The 23,641-nt window shown below is 32.6% G+C and overlaps 1 protein-coding gene across 1 annotated transcript; it reads left to right on the top strand.

Annotated features, from left to right (window-relative positions):
- The first annotated feature begins 334 nt into the window (after positions 1-334).
- LOC106619396 (phospholipase A1 member A) lies at positions 335-22,707 on the top strand. Its single transcript, XM_014237463.3, has 5 exons — positions 335-493; positions 3,872-4,241; positions 20,853-21,563; positions 21,632-21,800; positions 22,322-22,707. Exons 2-5 carry the CDS (start codon positions 4,148-4,150, stop codon positions 22,431-22,433), a joined length of 1,086 nt encoding a protein of 361 aa, XP_014092938.1. The 5' UTR covers positions 335-493; positions 3,872-4,147; the 3' UTR covers positions 22,434-22,707.
- The last annotated feature ends 934 nt before the right edge of the window (positions 22,708-23,641 follow it).

Genomic DNA, 23,641 nt, shown 5'->3' with positions numbered 1-23,641 from the left:
AAGTTTTTCGTTTTTCGCTATTATTTACACGAACACCATGCGTTGCATGCGATGGTCGCACCACTCGAGACAACCCCTTGAGCGTGTGCCAAGCTTACAGCTCGCATTTTAGTAATTTAACAGTTTGTAAGCTCAAAATACGCGCCTCATTCAAACGGAGCACTGAGTAGCGGCAAAAAGCGCCGCGCAACTTTTTGTACGAAAATTTCATGCAAACCGAAAACTTTCAGCCAAATTGAAAAACTTACAATCCAAAGCTGAGCGCAGCGCCGTGGTGGCAAAGTCAAACGAAAGCAAAAGTTGGCCGACAGCAAACAGACAGTTTTGAGTGCGCAAACGCGACGGCCACAAAAACGCGCAGACGGAAAAGACGAAAAGGCGGCAAAGCAAGCGAAATAAACGAGAGTGAATGCGGCGGCAAAGACAAATGTGTATGCGAAAGTAAAAGTAAAAGAAAAGTGCAAATGACGTGCACATCCGCAGTGCGGTGAAGGTGAAATTATTAATTAAACAAAAATAAAATAAATTTTATAAGAAAAAAAATAATATAAATAAAATAGAAAAATAACAAAAGCAAAAATATAACACTTAAAAGTAGTTAAATTATAAATATTTTGTTTGCGAAGCGTGGACGTGCAGTAAAGTGGGTGCACGCCTCCAGGCTACTCGTTGTACCAGCTGCCAAATTGCCCACTTAAGCCGGAATTGTTAGAGACCAATGACCAAAAAATTGTATTACAGCATCACAGCTGGTGGGCATCAAGGCAAGCGAGTGCTGAAAAGAAATATGCATGTGAATCTATGTATGCGTTAGTGAAGTTGTAAACCAGACGCATGCGCGTAGTCGCATAACACCTACAAACATATATATATGTATATAAATATATATTTTTATATATATACGCGCCAAGATAACTGTTATGCTAATAGGCAGCGTGCCCTAAACAAAGCGTCGCGATAAGCGTACCTTGACCCACCAACGGACAGACATATAGACACAATTCAAGTTTAAGCGGCGGGAACTTGTAACAGTGACAAAGCGGCGCATTACCTTCTGTTACATAATAGTTTTCATAAATTTGTTTTTAAACTTTTTTATGCTCATATATTATGTGTGCTCTGCACTTGTTGTTTTAGTTGTAGTTGCAGTGGAAGTTGAAGTTGAAGTTGTCATGCACAAATAGAAATGTTGAAAAAGTGTAACACGGCCAAGTTAAGGCAAGCGACCGCTAAGTTGTAAACTTAAATAACTCACAAACAATTACATATTTATATATTATATGTATATATAAATGCATGTATATATTTACTTGCATATTTATTTGTGTGTAGTTGCTTGTGTATGAAAATAAACTAAATTACGTCGAATTGCCTTAATCTGGTTGTCGCGGTCTGCTCGATTTAATTAACCCCATTCCGCGGGCCATAAAAGTCATTGGCATGGCATAGGCGCGTGGAGAGGCAAAAAGTGATGAACTAGAAATCCAAAATTCACGTTACGTTGGTTGAGCGTGTTATTTGTCTCTTATCAGTGGTTATGCAGTGATATTGCAGTTACTTTACGGTATTTAAATGTGGATTACGTATTTACAACACCACGAAGTCGAAAGTGAGCAATGCTGTGTGATAACAATGATAAGATGCACTCAAACAATTAATTAAATGCAGTAAAAAATATTTATGAAATGAAAATCAGTTATTTGATGCATAAAAAATTATATTAAAAACTATAAAAAATAATAAAAATAAAATTTCCAATTATTATAAGCAACAAAAACCAACAATCTTAAGTAATTGTTGTAATTTTATCTTATTTAGAAAAATTATGTGTAATAAAATAAAACAAAAAAAAATTTAAATAAAAAAAATTTAATAAAATATAAATTAATGCATTGAAATATAAACATAGTAAAAAAAACACCAAAAATTTCTATTATAAACCATAATAAGCAATAATATAATAGAAACTTGCATACCAAAGCACTAATTATAATTTAAAAAATTATATTATTCACCTGGTGTGAAGACACAGTAAAAACTTTTAAGACAAAAATTAAACGAATTAAAATCCGCAATTACTTAGTTGCCAACCCAATAGTTAATTACTAATAAATATATTATCAAAAAAAATTAAAAAAATTATAATACTACATATTATCAATTATATAAAAAAATAATATAAGTAAATTTAAATTAGTCTTTTAAATGCTAGTGTTTGATCGCTATAATTATATTTCATAATTTATTAATATTTTTATTAATAATTTCTTGAAAACGATTACGAACAAACTTACAATCCTAGACTGCAAACAGCCAACTTTTTATCTTTTAAGCCATAATTAGTTCAAATAATACTGAGAAATTATTTCAAAATAATTCGTAATTAAAGTTAGTGATAAACAAAGTAAAGTGAAAAAAATTTTTTAAGCAAAAAAAAAAAAAATTATAAAAAAATCAACGGAATATGTAATTTTGTGATAATTGAACGAAATGCTTTTATTTAAATATAGTTTCTTAAATAATGACAAGTGCTAAATCAAGAAGTATGCATTTAAAAGACTGCATAAAAAAATTAAAAAAACAAATTAAAAATACCTATATTATTTTATCAAGGTATAAAGTACGGCATTAAAAATTTTAACATAAAATATTTAAAAAAAAATAACATAAAAAACATATACCAGGTGTACCGGTATGGAGTGAGCGTTAGGATACAAATGTGTTTGTAAGGAGTATTTGTTGTGAACGAGCCTTAAATTTTTGCGGTTTGGTTGGCATAATCTTACAGTCATCGAACAAACAACATCTTATTTTTTCATTGTGTTGAAAATGTCAAATTTTGTACAGGAAAGTGACGATTTGCGGAAAGCATTAATTTTTTGTAGCCATTTGAAGAAAAGTGCTGCAGAGTCGCATCAAAGCTTGTGAAATTTTGCTGCAAAGGCACGAACGTAAAGCAGTTTTGCATCGAATTGTAGCTGGCGATGAAAATTGCATTTATTTTAAGAATCCTAAAGGGAGAAAATCATGAGTTAAACCGGGACAACTATCAATCGACTGCAAAAACTGATGGTTTCGGTAAGAAGGCAATGCGCCGTATTGGATGTGATATATCATGAGCTTCTAAAACCTATTGAAACTGGTTATACCAATCGCTACAGACAACAAATGATCAATTTGAACCATGCATTGATCGAAAAATTAACAGAATTGGCCAAAAGGCACGGCAAATTAATTTTGTAATACGGCAACTGCACACAAAGCAAAATCGGTTGAGGATACAAACAAAGTACTTGGCTGGAAGCTGCTACCCGCCGTATTCATCAGTCTTAGCACCTTCCGATTACTATTCGTTTTCATTGATGGGACACGCATTGACTGATCGACACTTCAATTTCGACGCAGGAGTTGAAAATTGGGTTTTTGATTGCCTTGCTTCAAAGACGAACATTTCTATTGGCATGGTATCCACAAATTGCCAGAAAGGTGCTCAAAATGTGTAAAAATGGTCTATACTTTGAATACATTTTTTTTTACTCTCCCATACAAAATATTATTTAATTTCATGCACTAAAAAACGCTCAGTTCATACCGGTACAACTTGTACATTTAAAAAAAATTTACCTCCTTGAGCCTTACATATTTTTTATAAAAAAAAACTGCTTAAGTTAGAAAAAAAATTAAATTGCATTATGGGAAAAAATAAATTACATAATTTAAACTCATTGCAAACTATTGCAAAGGATTTATAAACTAATATCAACTAAATGAAAGTTAGTGAAATTTGCTTAAATTGATTGAGATTGATATTTATAATCAATTAAAACATAATAGTATATAGTGTTTAATCCAGAAGCTTTATTACTTGCAGCTGTTCTTGCTACAAATCATCAAATTAGTTTAAAAAAATAATAATTTATATTGCAAAGGTGCATGCTAAAATTCAATAACAGACAACACTTCGAACTACCTTCAAAACGAGACGAATAATTTAAAATAAGAAAAATTAATTATAAGTGGGCCAACTGACAAATCATTTGCTAGTATTAAGAAAAAATAAATAAAAATAAAAAATAACAACAATTTCCATACTACCATCACCGATCTTTGTGAGTATAAACGCCATAAAACCTCGAGTCGATATAAAATGTGGTTGATTTGCCGCAAATACAACACCAACATTGTTGCCACATTATTGCTACACATTATTTTGCTACTCAGCTGTCATGCGGACTACGCCGGTTTGTATTAGCTAATTACACTTAGCAAATAAAATTGCAATTACACGCACACGTACCACTTATGTGTATTTACTTATATTTAGCATCAATTTCAAATAGAATGCTGACGCAAAGCACACTTTTCTGTTTTTCCAATCGACTTTAGTAGTTAACTAATTTCATGAAAGAATTTGCATAATATATGAAGCTACTATCTGCGTATGAAAAAAAAAAAACAAATTACAAAATTTTTTTATATAAATATATTTTGCATTTTTATTAATTTTTAAATTTTTTTTAAATTTTTATTTACATTACATATTTTTTTTATAATTTTTGTATTTTTTTTAAATCCATCGCTGTGTTAATTTTATATTTATTAAGTAGTTGATCTTCTTATTTTATTGTTTTTACCTGCTAACTTTTTATTTCTTGTTATCGCATTAATTCGCGCCGTATCTTTCTTCAACATCTTCAGTCGCTTTTGCGCCAAAAAAACTTTTACTTTCATGACTATGTAATGTTTATATATGCCCTTTCTTTTTTTTCTCCTTTCAACTTCGCTGTTTATTGTTTTTGTAAATACACTTTGATTGTGTTTGTTTTTGTTTTAGCGCTGTTTAACATTTCAATTAACAACAAATTTTCGCCTTAAATGAGCGATTAACACATTGATGGTTTATTTGCTCTGAGATATGCGCATTCAAATGCCGAAGCTTGTATATGTATGTATGTACAAATATATGCCTTGTCACGTTGATAGAACGATTACAATGTAATGCCAGTTTAGGTGATATTATGTGTTACTAGTTCACGTTTCTTTAGAAAAAGCTTTGATTTATAACGTAAGTAGAGATTTTTTTTAAATTCTTAAGAGAGAGAATTATTTGTGCTGGTCTCAATCGTTTTTTTTTTTTACCTTTTTGTCAAATATATAATTTTGAAATATATAATTTAAAAAAAAGTTCCTTTGCACTTAGTTGTTTTTTAGTGAATTCCACTTTACATTTCAATCTAATATCACCAGCTACAACCATATAAAAAATTTTTGGAGTAGGAGAGTCGCAATCCTAGCCATCGTTGTCAATTTGATTTGACGTAGTTTTATAAGTATTATACCTATATAGAATATTTCAAACTGTTCATCTACGCCAAATCCACCAAGTACCTAAATTAATTCATAAATCTAAATATATTTTTCTTAAACATATCAAGATCGAAAGTTTCTGATGTGCTCGATCTTCCACTATAAATATACTAAGAGCGCCATAAAGACTACTTGAGTGTCAAAAGAGAAATTGATTTCTATGATGTTATTCTACTTTTATCTCTATCTTACTGACTTACTGTTATGCTAATATTTTCTCTACTTTACTGTTGGTTCCACAAAAGGCAAACGTTTTTTAAATATTAAAGTTATGACTATCAACTGTGATGATATAATGATAGAAGAGAGGGTGTTAACGGTGTCTTAAGATATTTTTTCTTAACAAAATTAATGAAAACATCACATGACAGCAAGCGTTCTAGCTGAACCACTTTTAGCATAAAATAGTTGGGATAAACTCTTCTCACTTTTGCTCGTGTTTGCTCAAAGACATTTTATGACCATAACTTTATAATCCATCAGACCTTAAGAACTACTACTCTACTGCTAAGGAACTACTGCTCTTCGAATTAAGCATTTATGTTGCGAGCAAATTTTCAAGTATATTCTCCTTGCTCTTCCTCTTGCTCTTGAATTTCGTGCTCTCTTTTCTCAGTGTAAAGAAATCGCGCTTTTTCTCATCTTTTAATAATATTACCTTTATTTTTGCTGTCGAATTGTATTGACCACTTATTGGAAATATTTCGAGATTTTGTGCTGAATTTGTTTAAATCGCTTTCGACTTTTACAAATTTTAGTACATTTTTGCATCACACTGCCCTTACTCGGGCTGAGTCATCTGGTAATTGGGCATATTTTATTTGTTTCTTTCTTGGCTGTATGCAAAGTGCCGAAATGCGAAAGCAATGTAAAAGCAAACGGGGAAAAAACATCGAATTCAACTTTCTTTTTAGCACCTGCCCAAAAGTTCAAGCAAACTATGTCAGCATACTTATGTGCATGAGTGTATGTGTCACAGTACTCTGGAACACACTTACTCATATTTTCCCAATGAGCCATTTTTACGAACTGCAATGTCATTATTAATGTCTCTAAAAATATGTCTTACATACATATTGGCACATTTGCATATAAACAACAATATATACATACATACTTATTTATAATTCCTCAGATTTCTACTAAAATTTTGTTCAACTTCGCATGTATGTACCACTAATTTGTTATTGTACAACAAATTGAAAGTAACTGCCGCTAAAATGTTTAGCGTTGTTCATACATACTCGTACACATGCATTTTGAAGTACATAATATGTATAAACAAAACAAAATAGCTTCGCAATTAACGCATTTAGTGTTCATATAAAGCAAATGGCTCATTTAAAACTGCAATAAATTTCGCGAGCCCATTTATTTCCACGAGTTGCCATATTTTTTTCTTTTATTATACCTTTAACGACTTCCTTAATCCAAAAGAATAAATTTCTTGCTAAGTGTTAGCATAAAAAATATTGTTTTACTCTAAAGTGTTAAAAGCTTGCAGAGTTGCCTGCTTGTTCTAGGCTTTTGAGCTTTAAATTCGAACAATAGTTTTAAAAATTGTTTGTTTTTATATACTTTTGAAAGTCATCAATTTTATTTTCCTTAACAAAGCACTTAAGTTTTTATTTCCTTCCAAGTCACATTAAAAATAGAAATAAATAAGGTATACCAACCGAACTAATAATTTTTATACTGAAAAAAGTTTCTGTCTTCTGCTCGAAGAAATTCTCTTTATACATTTGTCTTCTAATATTCTGGCCTTAATTGAACTTTCTTCCTGCAAGTGATGAGCTTAATCTCAGCAAGAAAAATTGCAAATTTTAGTTCAAACTATAATACCTATCACAATTACAAAAAATTTCTTACAAAAAGTTGACTCCGTTCAGTTTTTACGGCAGCTATATGCTATAGTGGTCCAATATCGGCGGTTCCGATAAATGAGCAGCTTCTTGGAATAGAAAAAGAGTTAAGCAAAATATCGGATCGATATCTGAAAATCTGAGGGACTATTTCTCATGTATACAGACAGACGGATATGGCTATTTTATAGGGTTCCAGACGTTTCCTTCTACAAGTAGGTATTTCAAATATCGTGCCAAACTTAGTATACCCTTTCATGTTCTAAATAGTACAATTTTTATCTCAAAAAGGCGTTTTAAGGGTCACATCTAAGGTGAAATTAAAAAAAAAACGATTATCAAGTTTTTGGCGACATGTTCCGTATATAGTAGTTACAAAGTCGTTCTCCTGCGACTTTTGGCATTTTTGAGTTTTTTTCAACATTAAGTCATTGTGAGGACAATAACTTCTATTGAGACTTTTTATATGTTTCATTCACGGAGAAGGCCGACCTCACTGCAGCAGTGCAGGAAAATTTTACAGTTTATTCTTATGTATAAATATATCCTTAAATTTTTAGAACAATTAATGCAATTGTTTTTTTTTTAACTTCCTAAAAAGATTCTTCAAGGGCTATTCCTACTCTTTTTATTTTTAAAAACTTTTCAGGAGATGTTGAATGTTAATTTCCTTTTTTTTGGTGCAAACATACAGAAAAATAATTTCTCAAATTATGAACAAAGAGATACCGACTCTTCATTGAAAGGGATTTTTCTTGATTGCTAAAATCAACTCACAACATAAATCTGGAACATTACGTCTCAAAATTTGGTTCTCATTAAAAATTAGCCATTGACTTTCATGATGTTAGGTTCAAGTTTAAAAAATAATTACGAACTCAAGAAAAATTACTCGAAATATTTAGTTTCACGATTCCATTAGTGATGTTGTGTGCGATGTTTTCTGAGAAAATTATTATAGATATGCAATACCATGACCATATCCCTCTCTCGTTTCGAGCGATTGGCGAGCATCTCTTGCCATGAAACCTTATGTTGTAGCATTGAGAACCAGGCAAATGAAAAAGGTCAGACACTTGAAATACTTCTCACGACGCAGTTTTTCCTTTTGGTTAAGAGTAAAGCTTTTTATGGGATAAGAAATCATACCTTTCAAGCAGTTTTCGCAGATCTATATGCTTTTTGGATTTTTTTCATAAACATTTTATTTAATAAGTACATTTTAACCGGTGTTATCATGGATGCGAACAAATACTTTAACTATTTTATATCAGTAAATATGATTCACACGTTGGAATAGTCTTGCTACTTCATCTTGCGTGTGGAATTTTAGAGAAGTCCTTGCACAATCATATTTTGGCAAAACATATGCAGCATAAAAGCTTAACAAGTAATAAATACATTGCTAATAAGTATATTTATTAATTTTGTATACCGAAAGCACGCAAAAAAGCTAAAGCTTCGGCTAACGAAGAGCGAAGAGTACGCAAAGCAAACCAAACCAATCAGCTTAACAATCAGTAAACGTCTTAACACCTTGTGCGTTTATGACGACAAACGGTAGAATTTCAAACAATAACAAAACGGGGAATTCAAAAGAAGACGCGATTGGAAAACAAATCAAAATTTTATAATGTAAAAACTATTAGAATTTTATCGCAAGCCTATAAAAGGGCACAAATTGGTAATGACCAGCGGACTAACTGATTGACAGATCGCTTATTAAACCTGGGTGGTCGCATGCTTTTGCTGCATGAAAATAAAAAATAAAATGAAAAAATATTGAACAAAGCAAAAAGAGATGCAAATGGCATACAAAAGAAACGAAACGAAAAATATGCTTTTTTTTTATTTATTTGTATTTACAAATGTAAGCAGATTTAATTATGTTTTTGTATTGCCGATCAATAGTTTTTCGTGCTACTTTTTTTAAACTTTTGCACTCCTAATTCGTACGTACGTTTTTTATTTTCACTTTTCGTTTTTTTTTTATTATTGCTTTACCTTTTTTTATATACATTTTTAAAAATTTTTATTATTGTTTTAATTATTCCTTTTTTTATGTTTTGAAGGACGGGAATATGAATATAGTCGCATATTGCATAGTTGACCTCTTCAAATAACATAACTCGTTGAAATACTTACATATCTAATATTCCAAATTAAGGCAAGGTCAGCCAAATTATAATACAAAGTTTACGTGACATACAAAACTTAATCAACGATTCACCCAACTGCCTTGTTTAAGCTTGCGCTACGAGTATATTTTAATAAGTTTACTTAAGTCGAAGCCTTTATATTGTAGTGTTTGAGGTGGTCTTTGTTTCGACTGCATTGTTAGGTTTACAAATAGTTATTTTTTTTTTTCCTCTCCTTTGCCAAAAGCTCTCAATAAACTGTTAATGCATTTGCTGAAGAAAGTGTGGTCTTAATGTCGCAGCGCTGAGATCTAATGCCTCTCTTTTTGCAATTGATTGAAATCCAAGTGAAACTGTGGCAAACAGTCCGATAGAACCGGAACCATTCTTCACTGTGGGTTCTCAAACTTTAAAAGAAGAGCTAGGAAAAGAAGAAAGTGCCTGTAGAAAACGCCACTGGCAACAAGTGCCTGAGCTTCGACAAGTAACATAGGAGTTTTGATTTGACTGAGTTTAAACGTAGTATTGTAATAGCAGCAGAGGGCAGTGCATTCCTCAAATTTCAGTCTAATCTAAGTGAAACTTAGACATACTTTTTCCCTAGTGGTATTGCCAACCAAAATACATCCCTATGGTTATAGATATACATTTTGGTGCTTATTATATCCCAATTAAATTTTTTTTTCCAAACGCCCCCCTGATGTTTCAGTTGTTGCCATACAAAAGGATCCCTCATAAATAAAATCTTTACCGTATAAATCGTTTTACTTTTCCCATTTATTTTACATGGAATTTTTTGATCTTTTGCAAAACTTTTTTGACTCTACATAAGTCGTCTTCATATAATTTTCTTATCTATTTCGACCCTTTCTTATTAGTGCATAGCCTTACTTGTCAAATTTTTGAAATGCGCATGCGTAATGCAACTTGTCAAGACTGAAGCACTTAATTATATTATATTTTTTTCGCATTCACTTAATATGAACTTCGTGTGGTATACTCCATTATATATAATACATACGTGTAAAAGCACCTATGTGCCTTCCAATTTATTTTGGTTTTTCTACAACATTCGTCAGCTAGTATTTATATGACGTCCAAGTGCTTGTAACCAGAGTTGTATTATGGTTCAATTAATTTGTCTGCTGTTTATATATTTCTTCACTTTTTTGTTTCACTAACTTTATTTAGTGTAAATAAGTGTCAAGGTGGATCTAACACACATGGGCTATTATGCTGGTATAAATTCAAACTACAATTAAATTAGCAATAAAGCATAAATAAAAGTTTATACAGTATACCTGCACATATGCACATATACCATATTTATATGTATATATATATAATATATATATCTAAATATATATATGTGTACATAAGTTGGTATTCACATATTTGATTGATAATTGGGCTTCCAACTCTAGTTTGAAAACCAACTTTTTTTAATGGCCGTTACAAGCGCACGTTCACTTTTAATTGTCGTTGCACTCTTGCGCAATATTTTATGTACAAACTGCTCGGGTTCAAGAACTTTTCATAATTTATACATGCCTTATATTTTTCATTTAATAAACACTGTGTTTAGTTTGACAGCAATAAATAACCACACAAGTATTTTTGGAGAGGTTCAAGGCAGCGAATAAATTGTTTCTCTTTGACTTTTTTAATCTTTGCTGTACTTTTGTTTTAATAATTCTCCGAAAAACTCGTAAATAATTGCTCTTTTCAAAAACTAATTTAGTTCTGAAATTGTTGAAATTGATAAAATATGTGTTGCCACCTATTAAAAACCGTTTCATTTATGTTATTACATTTTAAAAGCAAATTTTATATTTCGGCTACACCGAAGCTATGATACCCTTCACAGGTGCATTTCCTATGCCCAAAAGAATATAAAAATATCTTGATTTTGATCGATCAGTTTGTATGACAGTCATATCCTACATTGGTCCGATATCGGCGGTTCCGACAAATGAGTAGCTTTGTGGGTAAAAAAGGAGCTGCCCAACATTTAAAATCGATATCTGAGAGACTAGTTTGCGAATATATGGACAGAGGATCTGATTCTCAGACGGACATGGCTAAATTAACTTAGCTCGTCGCGCTGATATATAATTAATAAAATATATATATTATCATTCCTTCTGGGAGCTACAAACTTCTTTGCGAACTAAACATAGTCTGTGCAGGATATGAAAGCATACTTAGAATGAGGGACGGAAGAAAAATGGTGCAACACATATATTTATTACAAAAATATTATTGAATAAAGTTGCCATCTATAAAAATAAAATCTTTATACGATTTTCATGGATAATGTATACTTAATGTTTTTGTGCAATAACAAAACTGCAATAAGGTTGCCATGCCAATTTATAATTGATTAAATATAATTTAATTTTAGTTACTTTGAAGTATTAAATTTTCACTTGGAGATTGCAAGCTATTAAAATTTAATAATCGCCCCGTCTTCCTACCAGAAAATGATGATATCAGATAGAATGAATTTTTTACGTTCATCAGAGGGATAAAAAAACAACTTTGTCTAATCATTACCACCTGTTTGTTTTACATTTTTTTCGCTATATTTAATATTAAAAGTTATATCGCTTTGTTGTTGTTTTCCTTTTGTGTTTTGTGCGCTTTATCACCTACTGAAGCATAGAAATCCAACCAACACTTGCGAGGCATATTAATAACTTCAAGCATACTGCGTGTCCGGTTGCTTTGGTTTATTGAACCAAATATCCGAAACATGCCTTGTATTCGTTTTACCAAATGCATTTCTTAATCAAATTGTTGTGGTTTGCAATCGCTTGAACACGGCTTTGTATGCCCAACAAATGATTACCTGCATAAATATGTGTTGGTTGCATACAAAATATTGTGATAACTCTGTTTTTTTTTTTTTTGTATTGCAAAATATTTTGAAAATCAGTTTGGTTAGCTTTAAAGCTCTTTGGTGTTAGTGGGCGTAAACTCACACAAATATTGAGAAATTTGTTATGAAAAATACAAAAATTTCACGCTGCATTTAACATCCGCTTAAATTAGTTAATGAAGGTAGGAAATTAACGGAACAGTTCCTCAATTAAAAAGTTGCATGAAATGCCTGTTTTCCAAATACTTTACATGCATATGCAGGCATTTTCAGAAATACTTACATACAAGTATATGATATAAAGTCTGTTTAAAGGTGTTGTTAAAGATATATTAGACGTAGAAATGCCAAAGAAAAATTCCTGCTTAAAAATTATGTTTTGGAAATAAATTTTTACAAAGTTCAAGGAATTTACAGTGTGGTAATCTGCAAAAAAAAAACCGAATATACCATGGATGTCAAAAACTTTGAATGTTTCGACAGCCAGTTTGACAGCTAATCCTGTAGGAAATTCTAACAAGAAAAAAACATCTTTAGTTTGGGTTTATAACATACATGGAAACGTTTGTTGCTTACTAGCCGAGAAATTCAATTTTATTATTGCCCACTTCGTTCCCACCAGCTACACGAATTCTGCAATTCGGAAGCGATTTCAATGTGAAAAGAAATGTCGAACTACGTAGCAAAGAACTGATATAAAATAAAAAAAACCCAAAGCATGTTGCACGAGTACAAGAAACTCAGTGCTCTTTGTATTTCCTTGTCGCCACTTCGCCGACAAACTATGAGTTTGAGCAACAAAAGTCTTCATGTGTGAATCAGTAGTTACGATCTCCGTTAGGGGAATCATTATAAAGTAATTTTAAAACTTTTGAAATTTTTTAAATTTGGCAAATGTCTCAAAGAGATATTAAGCAACTATTTTATGAATTTGAACTATTTATGTACAAAACAATATTTTTTACATCTTCAATGGCTCCATTTTAAAATGCCACAAAACTAATTTTTATACTCTAAACAGGTTATATTAAGTTTGCTACGATGTTTATAACACACAAAAGGAAACATCAAAGACCCTTTAGAATGTATGTACAATTGAACACCATAACGAGCTGAGTCGATTTAGCCATGTCCGTCCGTCTGTCTATATACATATATGCGAACTAGCCCCTTAGTTTTTGAGATATAATTCTGAAATTTTGCACACGTCCTTTTTTCCTCAAGAAAATGCTCAGTTGTCGGAATGTCTTATATCGGACCAATATCACATATAGCTGCCATACAAACTGAACGATCGGTATAAAGTGCTTGTAAGGAAAAATGCTTCATTTGACTGGATATCTTCGTCACATTTGACAATGATAATTATCCCAGGTAATGATGCAATCTCCGAAGAAATTGTTCAGATCGAGTCACTATAACATATAACTGTCATACAAACTGGCCGCTAAAAGTTCTTGTTAACAAATCTTTTGTTTTTGTGAAGGGTATGATAGCTTCGGTTAACGAAGTTAACGTTTTTTCTTATTTAATACATAAAAAATGTCTTGAGTGACTCGTAGCCAATTTTCACTCAACTGCATGAGTTAATTTTCCCGCTAATCAATATCAAATAAAAAACTATGAAAACGTTTCCCCTAACGCTTCTTGCAACATAAAATTATGACAACAAAAAGGTTCACAGGAAACTTAAAAACTCGGTCAGCTGTTAATTATAATCACAAAACTCGTTATATAAATAATTGCATACAATCTTTTTCAAGCGAGTCACAATTGTTTTCATATAAATAAGCCTCGAGTAATTGCAAGTATTTCATATTAAATTTCCTGTAAGTTGCCATCATGAGCTAACGTTTTTTTTTAAGTTGTTTTTCTTTTCACTTCATCGATTTCTTTGCCTTACAACCAAGAAGGAAATTAATATACGCTTGAGGAACGTTTTCATAATCGAATTGCAATCGAGTGAGACATAAAGTTAACAAATGCAATTAGTAGGTACAGGCATGCGCACAGACAGACTTACATATGTGACATGCCGTCGTGACATAACAGTTCATAATTTGTGCGTTTGTATGTATTATGTTTGTGAGTTAAAATATGTTGCAAGAGCGACTTTTTGAAAATCGCATAATGAAAATTGTTGCAATTTCAACGAATTGTGCAATATTTAATAAAATAGAAATGCGCATGCGTGCGTGTGTCTGTTATTTTCTCGCATTTAAGGCATTTAAGGCACTTAAGCAATTTTATGGTTGGTTGGGTTGTCAGAGTTGGCATCGTTGCATCTTTATCTGTTGCACAACACAATAATTTTTAATAAATATTAGTGCGACATAAAAAACTCTACAATTTACTTAAAAAGTTTCAAAAATTATTAAAAAATTACGTCAAAATGATATTTATACTCAGCAACAAACCAGGCTCAGTTTTGAAGTCGCCGAAACTAAAACTCTCGAAAAGGTGATACAACAAAGAAAAGAGCTTAAATTTAAAATCCTCAGCACAAAATATTTTTCTTTTCCAAGAATTCGCTTTGAATTTGGAAAAAGCTATAGGCAGAACATTTGAGATTATAGATTTTAGAGGTCTAGGTTTCGGTAAGCCTAAGTAGAATTGAAAGAAATACGAATTTTTCGAAGATAAAATAATATAATTTGCCGACATGTGCTGAGCACATTGTGCTCCCTAGTTGGTTCCATAAATATCACATAAGAATGTGTCGAATAATATTATAAGTATCGCTGAGATGGTTATGGTTGAGCCCAACAGGAAGCGGCAGTGAATTAAACTGCCTTTCTGCTTGTTCATTCCTATGCAATTGAAGTCTCCCTCCGCCTTTGTTATTACCAGCGAGGTCAGCTGTTAATCCGCCATACTTGTAGTTCAGTCAAAGTTGTTCAAGAACTTGTAGGGTACACTATTTTATGTTCGATCTATAGGAATAGTTAATATTGAGTAGCCAGTTTTTGAGATATCGATCTGAAATTCATTTCTCTCTAAGAAGCTGCACATTTGTCGGAACCGTAGATATCGAACTACTATACTCTATAGCTACCAAACATCGATCTATCTATCTGAACTATCAAGTTCTTGTGGGAAACTGTTACATTTGACGAAACATTTTCATGAAACTTGGCATGGATTATTGCTCATAGTAACGCTACAATCTCCGAACAAATTGATCAGATCGGACCACTATGGCATTTAAATAGCTGCCATATAAACTTACGGCACAAAATCAAGCTCTTGCAGGGAAACTTTTTTATTTGTTAGGGGTGTTATAATTTCAGTGCAACCGAATTTAACCTTTTTTCTTGTTTTATTACAAAATTAAAAAATATATAATATTTTTAAGCTGCCTAACATCCAAAAAAGTTTATATGGAGGGGTAGTGTTTGAGGGAGATATTTTATTAACTATTGTTGAATTTATTTTCGTATTTTATTTTTAAGGGTATCGACTTTCGAAATATAAAAAAAAAATTGATTTTTCAAATATTTCACACTAGGTGTGCCCCTTATTGTGTGTTTATTTCCGCTACCAGGAAATGCCAACTATGTAATAACAACGAACTCCTATTTGCCAAAATACAACGCTGAACTAAATCTGTGGGTCACTATTACTCTTATGTAACAGTTACATTTCATTTCAACAGCAGTGATTTACCAAAAGGCAAAAATGCACTCGGAAGGCATAATCTCTTACATACCAACATGAATGCTTAAATTGTGCATATATGTACACATACATTTTCTATATACATATATATATATATGGAGCTAAATATGTGCACTTTTGGTTTCAAAGCAAATGCGTAAGCAATAAGCAACTGTTGTAAAAATAAATGAGCGGAAAAATGCAAAAGAAATGGTAATGAAATTGGCAAAAGTAAATCATAGTAAACAAAAACAAAAACAAAGGAGACATGCAAAAACTGACAGTAGCTGAAAAAAAGCATATGGCAACAGCATTGACTTTCGTTGTTTGCCATTTACATTGGTGGATGCAAATAAATTACATATACATACATACGTATGTAAAAAATGCATAAAAATATATGAAAATCATACAATTTGTGCACTAAGCATATGTAACATACACATACATACACACTCTACATAAATGCATGGAACTGTTGAATACGCCAGCAGGTACCGGTTACTTCGACTGCAACACCAACAATATACCAGACCGAAAAGCAAACAACATAATCAAAACAAAAGTAAAGCGTAATAAAAAATATAGAAAAAACTTAGTTGCAAGCGCAAAATGAGCCAACAAACGTATCATTCGCGTGCAACGCGTCGTTTTAGCCGGCTTCTTGCAACATCGCATCGTTACCGCAGAGTGTAACCGAGCAGAAATGCCAGTTACGAGCGAAACGCAACGTTGTAATGACAACAACAATATTGGTGGAAACATTGCAGAGCAGCAATAACAACGAAAGCCGTTAGTCAGTAATTGTATGAGACACAAAATATTGTTGTTGCCAGTATTTGTGCTTGTGTGTTTTGTGTGTGTGTATGTATATGTGCGTGCAATTGCAGCCGTTTTTGGCTGCTGTGCTAATTTTTGCTGCTCACTCACGTGGAATTTCGGCGTCTCGCCGGCTGTTAAACAGTGGGTCAATCTTGTTAAAAATGTGATTTTTCTTATTTTAATCAAACCAGTAATTATTAGGCAAGGCCATCAAAAAGGAATTCTACGTTTCTCATGGTAATGATTTATTCTGTCTTATTATTCAAAATCTCTGCCATTTGTGTTTGAAATTGAGTTCACAGATATTTGGATAGATTTTCGATTAGCGTCTAACAATAATGTCTTCTAATAACGTCTGCTAAATTTTACAAGACTGCAATAGGAATAAGTCCACATGACAAAATTGATTTCCTAAATCATTTCTGTAATATAATGTATCTTATAAAAAGCGGGTCAAAAAGTTCATACCGTTTTAAAGAAAACACACATTATTTTCGGAAATTCGAGCTATACTACATTATTATCATCGAGGGGTTTATTCCTATTATAGCAATTCTCCTAATTTTCGATTTATTTTCTTTAAAATAGGCCGCAGTCTCGGCGCCTGCCTTTTCATTGATGCAAAATTACTTTTTAACGAACATTCCTCTGAAGTCCGAGCATAATAAAAAGTAGCTTTCGGATAAAGAGCAATATCTTCATTGTGAGCTCGCACGACACCCACAATGAATGGAGCTTTTTTAAATTGTAAAAATTTATATGAACGTTATATCCAACACGTTACTGTGAAATTTTTAGAAGGTCAGCTGCCTCGATTAACCATATTTTAAGGTCCATTAAGTTTATAGTCTTCGAAGTTCATACGAACGTTGCCCATATCTTATAAATATGAGTTTCCTAACTTATTTGAGAGGTTATCTCAGTCTTCAATAACAGTTATTCCATTGGCATTCAACGATACTGTCAGGATAATGAGTTCCAAAGGAAAGATGGTTTGATTTTTTTTCTGATACCTACTTTTAAGCTTAATTTAAACTTCTATATTGGTTTTCATTAGGTTAGATCATAGGTTAGATAATAGGTTAGAACATAGGTTAGATCATAGGTTAGATCATAGTGTTTATCCTCGCACCTAAGGTAACGCAAGATCCGACTTGGACAGCTGTGAACGCTTCCATTACAATAAGCCCTTGCCTCAACTCACGTTTAACCTAGCGAATTCTGTAGACCGAAGAGAATACGTTGCTAAGACCAAATATTTTTTATAGTCTCCTTAAATTTGACAAAAAAATTTGGCATTTGCCTCCTGTGAAAAATACCTGGTCGAGTTTTACTCCACGCTACTAATTTATGTAAATAGCCCATTGTGGCTGTAGGTGGCGGAAAACTATTTAATGGTGACCGCTAGTTTAGCTTAGTGAATTGTCTATGGCAATTTTTCGGCTGTCCACATGTAATTTACATATACACACAGGCATACATAAATACGTAAATATTTACCTGTATGAGCATGCATATTGTTGTCATTACTTTTCAATTGGCCATTAAACATGCTCATCACGTTGTTGTTCACTAGTGTTGCCATGAGCTTCAGCTGGCATTTATTGTAGCGTTGCTTTGTTTAATTTCTGTTTTTTTTATGATTTTTTGTTTTAGCCATTCTTATGTAACGCTCATATATGTACGTATGTATGCGACTCGTTGGTCACTGTCAACTTCACCAACTACGATGACTGTGTTGCTCGTTGGACTGTGAATTGTATTTTCATTAGTTCATTTGTTATTTTTGTGCCATTTTGTCAACTTTTTGTTTAAGGAAGCGTTGCATTTCTTTGTGATTAGATAACCTGCGCCAGAGTTCAAGTTGCTCGATCTGCAAGCAAAAAAGTTGGATGTCAGTGATTAATATGTTGTTTGGGGCGCATTGTAGCGAACATGATGACGTAATGTATTATGTTGTTGGCGGTTTTGAATTTCAATCGTGTTTTTTATTTTGGATTACGTTACACATTAACACTTCTCAGCACTGGCACTTTATGGCAAATCGTTTGAAAAATTATAACTTACGAAGCTAACACGGTTGAGGCCGAGGCCTAACACAAATGTGTTAAGACAATGGACCGGAATGTCCCTTACTAACTTCAAATTACTCATAGTCTTGGTCTTAGAATGCCGACTTTGTAAAGATTACTCCTCATAGAGCGTTTTCGAACTTGTCAATTTATATGCTCATCCTGCTGAGAATATGGGCGTGGTCTTAAAAAATGCGAAGAAAACTTGCTGGAAGGGACTCATGGTTAAGTAAGTCTCAAGTATTTCAGATTTCTTGAAACCCTTTAATTATTATATCTACAATTATATGTAGCACCTCGAAAGTAAGGTTCTTTCATGATTTAGGTACTGTCCTATAGACGAAGTCTCATAAGTTCGCTTTTTAAACGAAATGATCTTCACGCAATAAAAGCGCCGTACTGTTGAAAATTTTTGGATTTAAATTTATCCTTGATTATAGTAGAAAGTAGTATCGAGTTAACTTTTTAGCGCTTAGAATACCTTTTTGCCCTTATCTAGGAAGGTAGAGACAAAAAAATGGCCTAAACTGTGACAGAATTGGGGTTAGACTTACTAAAAAAGGTTGGGCACAAGGTTAGGTCGCGGTGTATACCCCACTACAATAGACACGAATGACACATATAAATACATAGGACATAATAACTTATTATGAAACTGTATTTGAGGGACAAATCTCGTCTAAAAAAGTACTTTATCAACTGCTTTGAAAATATAAATTTAAAAAATAAATAGATAAATAAATATTTTACAAGTTACATGCAGTGATTCAGGCCTTCTCCGTGGATGAAACCCAAACAATTTCGGATTAGAAGATGTTGTCCGTGTAATGACTTATGGTTGAAAAAAATTAAAAATTTACAAAAAATTGGATTAAAACCAAAATTTTGGTTTTTAGCCCGCCAAAATTCGATTATTGATCGGATCAAAAGACTGGCAAGTCATTGTATGGCGAACTATATAAAGAACTTGCAGAAAAATTTTTAAGTAATCATACATATAATATGTATGCCTCCGAGTAATTACTCAAGCAAATTTGTAAAATGCAGTTTTGAGAAAAAATTACTCGAGCGTCAATGCGAATAAAGATAAACTGCTAAAGCTGATTGTACTGAGCAGCAACCCTTTAAAAGGCAGTAACTCCACAAAAGCTATTTGAGATATCGATTATCATTCACATATATGTGCAACTTAATGTGAACACACTCATTCTCAGCTGGTTGAAGTAGACATTTTTCTCTTTGTTGAACCGTTCTTTCCTAGCCAATAAAACTCACGAAATTTTAAGCATTTTTTAAAAATAAGCGCGTTTCTATGGCTTTGGCTTTAAAAAGGTGTCTATATTTGCTCAAAAAGAGCCAAGACACACACCTTTATTCAAAAAAGTTAAGTTCAACTCTTGTAATCGAGTGAAAGAAACATAAATAGTCAAGAGAAAAACTTGTTGCAACGAAAATTCACTTTCGAATAAGTGAAGGAAGCGCTTCCGCATATTGAACTGAATAAACAACGGTAAATTTCGGTCAAAAGTAACCGGTTTAACAATGCCAAAGCTTACAGCACTAACACTTGATTCGCATTAATTTGCTGTGGCATGCAGCGAGTGGCATGTTGCATGCATTATCGTCTCGTTGCAATGTCGTTTGGCAAGTGTGGATCCACTACTTCCGCCAAATTTTGTTGAAGGCAACAGCAACAATAACATAAGTAACTGCATAAATTGTCGTTTGGGAATTTAGCGCCACACAAATCAAACCAGTTAACGGTTTATGAAGACACGCAATTAATTGTTATCATTTGCAAATGCAACAAATGTAATTCAATACACGCACAATTAAAAAAAATATATATTGTTTTTTACGATTTGAAGATAATAGATTTTCCACTTATTTGCATAACTTGTGAAAGTGCTTAGATAACGGAAAAGTGTGCAATTTTCTCACATAAAATTTGAATGGTTCATATTTTCACAAAAACACACATACATCATCATCATTTCCATACTAAACATACACAAGTACTAAGCATTAAAACCGAGTGGCTTGATCTTTACAGTCGCACAGCGCAAGAACGACACAAATCAAGTGTACGTTACCGATTCATGCCTGGAGAAGCCATATCGTTGCCCACATCCGAAGATACAATTCTACCTCTATACACGACGCACACAGCAGAATCCCGAATTCATCGATGTGCTAGACGACAATGCACTCTACTACACGCACTTCAATCCGCGGCATCCCACCAAAATCATCATACATGGCTTTGGCGGCGGACGCAATAATAGCCCTAGTCCGGATCTGCGTGAAGCCTACTTTGCGGTCGGCGAGTACAATATTATTATTGTAGATTATGCCGAAGCGGTGAAGGAGCCTTGTCTCAGCCAAATGGAATGGGCGCCACGTTTCGGCAGCTTGTGCATCTCACAGCTGGTCAAGTATTTGGCGCGTCATCCGCGTGGTGTTAGGCCCGATGATCTACACTTTATCGGTTATAGCGTGGGCGCACATATTGCCGGACTCATTGCGAACTATCTGAAGCCAAACGAAGGTAAGTTGGGTCGCATTACCGCCTTGGATCCGACTATTTTCTTTTACGCGGGCACCAACAACTCGCGTGATTTGGATTCGAGCGATGCGCACTTTGTCGATGTGCTGCATACGGGCGCCGGTATTTTGGGTCAGTGGCATTCGAGCGGTCATGCGGACTTTTATGTGAACGGCGGCACGCGACAGCCGGCTTGTGTCGGTTCAGCGACGCTATTTCGTAGGTTTCAATGCTTTTACCTTGATTGGCGTCTATTTATTTGTCGTTTTGTATTTCATTTTGTGCAGAAACCTTAGCCTGCGATCATACGAAGGTGACACCGTACTTCATCGAGTCCATAACCTCGACGCGTGGTTTCTATGCGGGTCCTTGTCCGAATCTCTTCACCTACCTGATAGGTTGGTGTGAGCCTAAGGATTCGGATTATGTGCTAATGGGCGAACATGTCTCGCATGAGTAAGTAAAAAGTAGACGTAAATATAAAATATGGAAGTGTTTATTTTAGATTGCAAGCTAGGAAGATACAAAAAAAAAACAGGGATGAAAAAAGTTTACGGTAGCTATAAAGGGCAACATATCCTTGGTGTCTCGAGTTCCACACTTATTTAAGAGCTGATCGTGGGGAATTTCGAACATAAACGGTGAAAAATTTTCATTTAATATTTTACAGCATTACATATTTTAAGATCAATAAATATCAAGCAGGGGATACTTTTACCCCGAAATCACAGGGCAGAAAGTTCTCTATAAATATCGTATGACATTTGTAGCCTATATTAGAGCAGAGCAAGAACCTTCACAAAGCTATCAAAGGCAAGACCAAATTAGACATTTCTTTTCAGTAAAACAATTACCACAGTTCTCAGCTCTATACCCTCAACTGCTTGTCAGTACATGTTCAGATAGTGTAACTAGTGAAATAATGAGCTGTAAGTTTTAAAACTCAAATATTTTCTAAATTTCCAATACTCTTACAGAGCTCGAGGAAATTACTATGTGACCACAAATGCCAAACCACCCTTTGCACGGGGCTTTCCAGGAAAAGGACGTTCCGCAAATAATGGCGAGTATCAAGGCGTGCGCAGATAATCCCAACTACCTAGAATCATGCATACATATGTATATATGAAATATGATAAATAGTTTAGTTAAAATCTATTACTCCTTTGTATAAAAGTAGTGCATATTTGTGATTTTAGTATTAGAATTGGGTTTTTTCTCACTGTGTACCAGTTAATGTATTTATGTTAAATATTGTATATTTCAAATAGTTGGCATTTTGTTGGTTTAAGCGTGTAGAATTCCTTATGTATATATGAATTAAGGTGGGTATGAAATATAAAAAGTGTTTTAATTAATTTGTAACGAAAATCAATAGTTTTATAATAATAAATAATGAAAAAAATATTTGCGTGTTCTATAAAAAAATTATTTTTGAAAAATTTATCTAACTTTGCAAAAATATTGTTATGAAACAATAAAAATTATTTTTTTTAAATTAGATTTCAATATGTTATATTTATTTCGTTTAAAAATTCAAATTTTCAGAAACATTTATAAAACAATAATAATAATATTGTTAAAAATCATGCAATATCAGAATAGTATAATTTATTTCCACGATAAAATTAAAGCACGTCTTACTTTAAATATTTTTTAGTAATTTAAAATAACATTATTTAGACTAGTTTTTTTTTTTGTTATATAAAATGCCATTTACTTACCTACGAGTAATTTTGTATATACAAAATTGATTATTGTAAAAAATTTTTATAAAATAATTTTTTTTTTATTAAATAATTTTACTGGTATTATTATGGTTATTTTATTTTAATTTTAAATGTTTGTACAAAGTGTTCTTTTTTAGAGTTAGAAAATGTTGTATATTTCATATGTAATATAACAATAAAATTCGAAAAGAAAAATTTTTGTTTTAAATATAGTAATTTTTAGTATCTTGTTCAAAAATAATACCTTCCCTTATTTTTTTTTTTTTTTTAATTTAGCTTTTAGGCTTCTGAAACGTCATTTTGCTTTTACTTCTTAAGGGGTTAAGCCAGTCTACATATAAAAAAAAATTTATATATTCAAGGTTTAACTATTCAAGAATATGTCTACAAGATTTTTTTTTCAAAATCAAATTATTTTCGGAGATATATATAGCTATTTTACTAAACTGGCATCTAAACCTGTTCGGTCGGAACTGAAACTTTAAACCAGTTTCGAAACGCGAAACTGTCTGTTTCAAAACGATACTGCAATTTTTATATAGTCTTCTATATCGACTTGTCTATGTC

Source organism: Bactrocera oleae, chromosome 3, assembly GCF_042242935.1.
Source record: "Bactrocera oleae isolate idBacOlea1 chromosome 3, idBacOlea1, whole genome shotgun sequence".
NCBI classification, from domain to species: Eukaryota; Metazoa; Arthropoda; class Insecta; order Diptera; family Tephritidae; genus Bactrocera; species Bactrocera oleae.
The sequence above is the reverse complement of the archived record's forward strand: the minus strand, read 5'-3'. Positions and strand labels throughout refer to the sequence as shown.